The 9,590-nt window shown below is 30.9% G+C and overlaps 1 protein-coding gene across 6 annotated transcripts in view; it reads left to right on the top strand.

Moving 5' to 3' along the window:
- The window catches only part of LOC107073053 (uncharacterized), a 51,559-nt gene that overhangs the window by 34,052 nt on the left and 7,917 nt on the right, over nucleotides 1-9,590 (top strand). For all 6 annotated transcript variants that reach the window (XR_016176257.1, XR_001476684.2, XM_015333465.2 and 3 more), the window contains 4 exons: nucleotides 5,521-5,598; nucleotides 6,995-7,176; nucleotides 8,203-8,401; nucleotides 9,413-9,519. Coding sequence is in view for 4 of the 6 variants with exons in the window: in XM_015333465.2 (XP_015188951.1) it covers nucleotides 5,521-5,598; nucleotides 6,995-7,176; nucleotides 8,203-8,401; nucleotides 9,413-9,519 (566 nt within the window). In the remaining 2 variants the exon portion in view is untranslated. The remainder of the gene's footprint in view (nucleotides 1-5,520; nucleotides 5,599-6,994; nucleotides 7,177-8,202; nucleotides 8,402-9,412; nucleotides 9,520-9,590) is intronic.

The raw sequence follows: 9,590 nt of genomic DNA, 5'->3' as shown, positions 1-9,590 counted from the left end.
GATTTTTCTGATTCTCTTTTTATTTTCTTTTTTTTTTAATAGTCGCGGGAAAAGTCTCCAATTTTTAATAGGATTTAATTTAAAATTTATCTGTTTTTTCTTTTGTACCTTTTTTTTTTGATAAAAACTTTGATAATGAATATTTTCGTTTAGAAATTCGTCGGTAACGTTATGGGAAAAGCTAGCTTTAACTTTATTCCCCATATGAACGTGAGCAAGAGAATTTAATGTAATAAACGAAGAACTAAGGGTAAGGACGAGGAAGGGCCGAACTACGTTACCTGCTGCTTTTCATTATTTCGCATTATAATAGTAATTATAATAATGTAGTTAACGCATATTATTATATCACAGTTTGTAAATTTTCTTTTTTAATGTTGTAATGATGATACGTATAATAATCGTTTTATAATTATATAGAAATAATTTATATATTTTAGATTTTTCAATTATTATATCAAATATTAATATATATATATTAATATTACATTTTAATTTATAGAATTGATTAGCCATTAAGATTATAAATGTACGAAATTTTCCCTTTGAATCATTTCAGTTGAAATTTGAAGAAGTTCCGGTGTGAACGGAATATGATTAATACTCCTTTCCGGTCTGATTTTCGCACTAAAGCAAATTTAGATCTTAGATTAGGTTTTACCGAAAGACCATGAGAAATATAATGAGAGGAAGAAGGAGAAGAAGAAGGATTTATTCGCTTTCCAACGACCACTCATCGTATCGAGAATTCCTCCTTGCGCACAAGTATTCAACTTTATCTCGCGACTTCCTTAAATAATTCAGATGATATATATATCGAGACTTTGATTTATTAGTCACTCATTTCCTATACGTAGATCGGGAATTTCATTTTTTTCATTTAAATTCGTAATTTAAAACCCTTATCAGTCGTTAGATTTTATTTTTCGTTTTTAAATATGATAAATAAAATAAGAAAAAAATATTCTCTTTTTTCTCGTTTGTGAAAGATTTTGTTGATTCTTTCACATATAACGACGGGCACCGACCCGAAAGGCTCTTGTCACGGCACGGAAGCAATTCGCGGAATTTAATTAAGCACTCTGTGGCCTTTTTTTTCATACTACCCAAAGCATTATTCTACTCGACTTTGAGCAAGAGACTCTTGTACCAAAGATCGCCATAACTAATTGCTCCATGAATTTTTCTTATTATGTCGAATCCATCCTATTTTTTTTCTTATATTTATTTTATTAAATTAAACGAAACAAAATATAGAAATTATTTGAGAAAAGAATGAACGGAAAATTTCCTTTTTATATAATATTTCAAAATATCAAATAAATTAACTTAAATTAACTTACATAAGAGTCATTCGTTTTTCTTTATTTTTTTCTTTTTTTTTTTTTTTATAGACCATCACTCTTTGCTTTCTTTCTCACACAGATACATTTTTGTATTTCTTGTATTCCATAGAAAAGTATACTTTTTATATTTGTTGTTTATATCAGAATAAACAAAAAAAAGAGCAGACTTGGTTATTTGAAAGGTTCCTTTATCCTTTCGTTCGTTCTTTTCTTCATCGATCGAAGCACCTCGAGGTGTGTACTCCAATGATTTACAGGTAGCAATAACATTTGCATTTTAGTGCGGTCCCATAAAATTGTTAGAAAATCTGTGCAGAAGAATTGGCCTGCCCCATTCGTGTGCACTTTTACGTGCTCTCGTTTTCTTTTACTCTATCACACAACACATTAACATAAAAATTGGATTTTTATTATAATAAAAGTCTTTTTGTGTTCTATGAGATAACTCATGTGGTAAGAAAAGCCAAGGGGGAACCATTAAATTGATCCTAAAAATGTCACAACGTTAACGAGTATAAATATTTGTAGAAATTGCACAAGTGTATAAAGGGTTGCATATCTCTAAGTGCAATTTAATTAATTTTATGTAATCAATACATTGATAATATTAAATATTATGTATATAACATTATTTATATATTATTAATATAATATTTGTCATGTATTATATAACGATAAGGAAAAAGTTAGGAATGAAGTGAGAAGAAAAAAAAGAAATTAACAATTTAAATCTCTATTTTTTATTTTTTTTTATTTTGCATATAAGTCACACCTTTTCTTTGTTAATTTTGTTATTCCAATTATTCTCGATTGTATTTTCAAGGAGTGTTCATAGCTTTTACATGCACCGTTTACTTCAGTAATAATCAACGACCTTATCCAATAAATTCAATCATGATTATTAAACAGTTTTGTATTTTCCAAAGAGCATCATCATACATACATTGATCATATAATGATGCCACACTAGGTCATGTGTTCTTAGAAATAAACGAATCAGTGTGAGATCAAAGTTAAATCTGAGATGACATCATGAAATAAAATTGCGATAAAATATGAAAGAAACAAATCTTTTCGTTGATCAAAGACTTTCATTATTTATTAATCTCGATCGTTATGACATTTTTTGTTTACTATCAGGAAATGATAAAAATTATAATTAAAAAAAACTAATAAACTATTTAATAATTCGTAAGAACTATTTATAGTATATTAGCAGTAAATAAACAAGAAAAAAGAAAAGAAATAAAAAGCATATATGTTTCATTTCAAAAAAAGAAACACACAGACACAGACAATGTTTCATCGATGAAAACTCGGTTGAATCCTTTCACAAGCAAGTATGATGGTTGTATGGTAGAGAAACTCAGCCACAAAATAATTGACGAACGTGTCACCCGCATATATAGTTATATGTATATCGGTTTTATCGAATATGCGATTCGCAGGTGTTACAATTAGAGAGGTTGAACTGAGGATAGTGTATAGGCTGGCCGCCACACCCTCGGTTGTTACTGCTTACACACAACCCTACAAGAGCCACAGAGTTGTGGTCGATACGTTTGATCCGAGTGGCAAAATCCGTTCCATGGTTTAACCATTCCCCCTATTTCCTATAGCTGTTCGTCAATCGACCAATCTTTCCCTATTCTCTATCATCATCAAAAATCCAAAACTAATAAAACATAATAAAAGATAATACATCCAGCGACAAATCATTTTCATTAACACTATGAAATCTCATTAGTTATTACTTTCAATAAATAAAATCATACAGGTATTGACAATCAAATAGTTTATGTTAAATGTTTTTAGAATATTTGATGTACAATCAATTTTGTATCCTTCTTCTTTTATTTCTAAACCTATTCTTATACTTAATTAATTACTTATTATCAATGTTTTAATGAAAAAGTCAACACTTTGGTCTTTTTCTTTTGTGTTTCCATTTCGTATCTCTTCTATACTTCTATATCTTAGCTTTTTCTTCTTCTCTCAACTTTCACATTTCCAAAGTTAATCTTCTTCTTTCTCCCTAGCAAGGTAAAATTTCATTTACTCGTATTCTCTCTCGATATCTTTTCAAGCTCTCTTTCTACATTGACTACAGACGTCATGCGCTCTAGTTTAAACCAACCCAAGGAAATCGAAGTAGTTTTAACCTGTAGTCACTTCATATTACCTAACTCAATTTCAACTTTAGGGCTCTTTTATTCCTTTTGTTAAACCCCGCAGGCGATAATACAGTACTATCCCCTTCCTATACGTGTGTAACAATATTTTATATAATAATAAATATTTGTATGTGTGTGTGTGTTTGAACCAATTTATCTCGATACTCGAATAAGATTTTATCGATAAATACAAATTATCGAAATAATGAAAAAATACTTTCTTCGTTACTTTAAAGTATGTTTTATACATTTAATATATTTCGTCTTACATCGTAGACTCGTAAATTGAACAAATTATTATTCGTACATTTGTGCATTGATTAAATTTTTCGTAGACTCGTAAATTAAAATAAAAAACAAATGCTGTCTTTTATCTCATTCTCATCTTAGGCTAAATCCTATGTACGTTTGTCTCTTTTTAGTATCGTATTCGTTTCCGTTACCATGGATTTTCGTTTGGTTTTTTCAAATCATCCCCATTAAAAGAAAAGAAGTTTTCACTTAAAAAAAAAAAAAAGAAATGTACATAAAACTGCTTTTTAGGAATTACTCTCTTTCAGTTTTAAGTAGTATACGTAGGAATGTAGTCAGACGTAACATACTGTAAAGTAAGCCGGATCATTGCAAGTAGAAAAGATGTACGCTTGAGTATACGTAGGATAATTCACCTATCTCTCTATACATATTAATACATTGGAGATAGAAAAAAAGGATGGTACAATTTCAACGAAGAAGAAGAAGATTAAAAGTTTATCGATTATTTATCTAAAATAAAGAACAAAATGTGCGAACAAACGAATAAATTTATCGAATTTCGTTAAAACGTTGAAAGTAACCAGAAAGTATAAAGAAGAAGAAGAAGAAGAAGAAAAAGTGTAGAAAAGAAAAGAAAGTAGAAAGGAGAAGTATTAGAAAAGTTAGACGTACTTAGAAAGAAAAAAGAAAAGAAAAAAAAAGAAATATTCGCTTGTTGCTTTACAGCCACTTGAAAATCGGCTTTTATTTAAGAAACGTGCCGTTTTATGGAACCTCATTTCAAGCACGTACAACACTGGTTGCCAAAAGGGAAACTTGAAAATAATAAAAAGACCAATCGCCGTCTTGTTGTCGTCTTCGTTGTCAGATATGTGTTTTGGGGTGTTTTAGAATGAAAAATAGGAAAGAAAAAAAAACACCTTGAGAGAATTTCGATGTGAGTGAGTGATTACATCGCACGACTTTTGCAATCAAGACAATAAAATGATCGAAAAATTCTACGTGAATGTGCGTGTGTGTGTTTGAGAGTCTTTAAAGAAGTAAGGGTTACAAATTTTTCTTCCCTTTTTTTTCATTGAGATGTTACGTTTGGCTTCGTGCCAAATACTATAGTGTCTGACTACTACTCGACTTTTACTACTGTCCCATCTAAACTCACCGATTTTCTACCCTTTATCAAAAGTCTAACTTTGAGATAAAAAGAGATTAAATTAAATGAATATTTTGTTCGAATTTAAATTCAAATTGTGATGTTATTTTTTTCTGATAAGTGCGTGTGTGTGTGTTGCATTATAATAATAATTTATAGCAATAGCAGTACATTGATATCATATTGCATCGTCTCGATTAAAGTAAATACTTTGATAGTACAAACATAAACCCACACGTATACACAAGTAGACACATATATACATACTTATGCAGATATAATATCTATGTACATATACCCTCTTTAACCATCAGTCGACCTTCTGTACGTTGTTAATCCCTGAAAATTCTCGCGAGGGAGGATAAAAGGAAAATATTAAAGGGTCCCCAAGAGATATATGTGTGTGTGTGTACACACTGTGATTGTTGCTGAAAATTGAACTTTTAAACACGATTTACTTTATGGTACATTTTCTACTATAATAATAAATATATAGGCGTAGTAAAGTTAAGTATATACATACTCGTATTATATTTAATAAAAATATTTGTTGAAAAACTAGACGATTAATTTTTCTTATTCGATCTCGTTCCAGCGGGAACGAATCTCGTGGGAAAATTTACTCAAAGTGTACGAAGGATCGTTCAAGATGTCAAGGATGAAGGAACATCGAGTGAGTATATATAGATATTCTCTTTACTTTTGTATATTTTATAATCGAGTGAATATAAATATATTATTTCCACATATTCATTTGATGCATAAGTATTTATACAGCAACCAGTCAAATGATCAGTCATTTACAAGAATTTATTTTGTAAATTATTAAATGCAGATAGAAACGTAGATTATGTTATCATTTTATAGAAAAATTGAATGAAAAGAAATTTAATAGAAAATATTAGAGAAAAAGTAAGTTAATTTTCTACTCGAATTCAAAAGGTATCTTCTCTTGTAAGTAATTTGATGAGAAAAAGAAAACATGGTTTCTTTTAAACTTGTAATAAGAGTTGAGATGCAATAATCCAATCCGATGAATCTCAAAGACGTTTTATAGGAGTGGAAATCGGTGGAAATAAGTGTTTGGCTTTTAGCCAATGCAGACAGGTTGTTAGTTTCTCTTGAATGGAACTTCACTGCTGGACGTTGTCCTATCTATTCGTTTATGGGGGTGTGAGAATAGGGTTGAAAGGGGAGTTACGTAGGATTCGACTAACGACATGTTACGTGCCGAGTTAGCTCTATTAAACTTAGATTAACACCTATCTAATTAACACGTTACTTCCTGGCATGCCAATTCAACGGGGGTTAACTTAATACAAACGTGTTAATATTATTTTCTATACGTGTGACAATAAAACGAATATATATTTATATTTCTTAATAATTCGAATAGAAAAATGATTAAAGGTTGTGTTGGGTTTTTATATTACTTATCTCAATTAGTATTCGCTTGAAGATACTTTTTCTAATTATAATGAGAATTATTGGAGCATATAAATAAAAGGTTTAAGAAAAAGGTTCAAACGAAAATTGCGAAATGTGATTGGTAGAGAGAAAGGAAGGAAGGAAGGAAGCCCATGGAACGATAGGAAAGAGTCAATCATCTTGGATAAATTAACGGACGTAACGAATAAAAGTACAAGCTGTCGGATTGATCGTTTATATTCTATCTAGAAACGCGTTTCGATTTATTTATGTCGGCAAATTTCGTTACTATCTCTCTCGGTCCGGAGTTAATTGAGAATCAATCGAAACTAGGTTTTCGTCGAAGCAGTTACGTCGGCACCGATTTAAAGGGTTCCCCTACACCCTATCGAACCGGAAAATATTATACTCACTTCCTAAAACCTTGTACGAGATAGATATACACTTGATAATAAATTTCAACTTGCTTAGAATTTCAAATTGCAATTTGATCAAATGAAAAGTTTAACTAATTTTCGAAAAAGGTAAATGTAGTGTAAAACTTAGTTAATAGTGAAAGTAAGTGAGGGGTAGTTTGGTCAGATGCGAACACGTTTGGTAGTGGACAATCGTTTATCGAATTTCCAACTTATCACTCGCAGGTGGTCAAACGAAGGAAGAGGTCATCGAGACGAACGAACGACTGAGGATAGTCAGGATACGTCTCGAAGGAAGTTATGACACCGCTAAACGTGCACTCGTCGACCTTATGTGCAAGTATACGAACAGTAAACAAGTTCGTAACGTGTTCCAACGGTACAACCTCCTGAAAGTTATGATCAAGGTGAGGAAACTTCTATAGAAACCCCCTTCCTCCACCCTTTCGTAATTATACCTTTCGACATAGACGTCTCTTCTATTCCTTGTTGTGGATATTCTCCAATATTATTCTACTAAAAGTAACTTCATCTATCTTGATATAACTTCTAATATTATTTCTCTAGTTTTGAATTCGTAGTTTTGCAAAAATTTATTCAAATCAGTTGAGTTATTATTTATAAAATGAAATATTGTATAATACAATAATTTATCGTTCTTAATTCTTGAATCCACAATTACGTTGCAATTGTTCCGCTACCAAGATACAAGATTACTATTCCTAGAGGGTCCATGGTCTGACTATTAACAAAGGACGATCGTTTATCGGTATCCCTCGTTTTCCCTCTAAAGGGAAACACCTATATATACATACATATATAACTGTACTGATACATACAACGTGAACTATCCCAGCATGAAATTAAGTTCGCGCATGGAATTTCATGTTCTATCCCTTCTTTTCTCTACCCCCTTTTCCCTACCCATCTCACATACCTTTTTCAAAGATTTCTCTTATGAAACTACTATGTCATTTTATCGAGGTAATACGAGTTTCTTTAAAAGTTATCGACGTTATCGATACTATCGATTCTGTAATTTCGTGTTAGAAATATCAGCAGTGTAGGTAGCACCAGCTGTGTGCATTTTTGATAAAAACATTTTCGATATGTTATATTAAAATATAAATTTGATATTATTAACATATTTTGTTCTCTCTTCCATATTCCTCTTTTAATTAAATAAACAATCTAATATAATATAATAATACATGTTTCCTTTGATGACAATTTTAATGTGAAAAAGTATTTCGCTTTTTTTTTCCTTTCTTTCACCCTTATCTCGTCGAGAGATAGCAAAATTGCTTGTGATGTGGTTTTGACTCTTATATATGTATGTACATAAAGCACGTATACTTAGAAGTATATAAGTAGTAGATAGGTATATATACCTGGTTTACCCCCGTAGTTGCGGTTTTCGTCCCTTTTCTCAGGATGTGATCAAACTGGAGACGCAGTACTGGACGTTAGTGGATATACCAAGGCAAGAGAAACAAGAAACCGTTCTAGCTTTCGTCCTGCGTGCCTGTTCCATCATGGAAAAGACTCACAAGAGTGGAGAGGGCGTGAAAACCTCGGCACGATTGGCAGAGGAAGCTGAGACGAAAAGGGAACGAATTGAGAGACTCGAGGGTGAGTAAAAACGCCATTATCGGGAGAACGGAAAAAGAAATGAATTGGTGAGGTGGCAGGGGAACAGGTGGAGAAAGGGGAAACGTAGAAAATGAAAGAGAGAAAGAATGAGATGGAAGAAAAAAAAAGGGACAAAAAATGTCTACTATACTTTCACGATCTTTCCCCATTTTTTGTATTTCTTCGATTAATTAAAATTGGAGACAAGAAAAAATATATATGTGTCTGTATATATGAAAGGGTTGTGTTCAATAAGTGATAAATGTTTTTTGGGTATTTTCACGTGTATAAATTGAAATGTGCATATCACACAAGTTAGAAGTAAAACCTTCAAATAAACAAGTTTCGAAGATAATTTATTATATAACATTGTTATAATACTATTTGTACTTTTAATTTATAATTATTTATTTAATTATTATTTTAATTATAAAAATGCGCGCCTGTTCGTATGCAACTCTCCAAACACACTTTGAAAATGTTGCTTGCGGGTGCCATCTACTGGGGTGGAATTTTTTTGCAGTCAAAACTGTTGTTACACGCATGTATTACGGGTTGCCTATCTTTCGGGCAGAAAAAAAATTCCTAATAATTAATTTATTAGTTGATAAACATATTGTAACACTGAATGTTTCTATATAAAGATGATTGAAATATCCCGTGAACATATTTATGAATTATTATGATCATTTTAATAATAAATTAACTCGTTTGGTGAAATTGGATAAGGTATGTAATAGAAATAATATTCACTATTTCGTTTAATACGTCTTCGTGCAATTATCAATAATAAATTGATATAGTATCTAAATTGTTATTATCTCATTCTGTTGTAATTTCCCACGTATAATTAATCATCGATACGTTCATAAAATATACAAATGATCATTATGAAAGAAATAATAGAAAATTGAAATAACTCGTAATATATACGTATATTGCGTAAACAAATATAGAATGGGAGTTTCCTATCAATTAATTTATTCATTTTCCATTATGTCATTGATGCAGGCCTGACTACTGCAATAATCGAATCGGAGAATACCCATATGACCAATGATCTGTACAGACTGTTGAAAAAGTATACAGGATTAAGGAATCTTATTCGTGTTCTGAAGGTGAGAATAAAATCAATTTTTAATTGGACCAACCCAATGATTCATTTTGATTTATTTTGTGCATATTTAAC

The sequence above is a fragment of the Polistes dominula genome, unplaced genomic scaffold, assembly GCF_049000335.1.
Source record: "Polistes dominula isolate Pdom_NZ unplaced genomic scaffold, Pdom_raw_medaka contig_26, whole genome shotgun sequence".
In the NCBI taxonomy this organism is placed as follows: domain Eukaryota; kingdom Metazoa; phylum Arthropoda; class Insecta; order Hymenoptera; family Vespidae; genus Polistes; species Polistes dominula.
The sequence above is the reverse complement of the archived record's forward strand: the minus strand, read 5'-3'. Positions and strand labels throughout refer to the sequence as shown.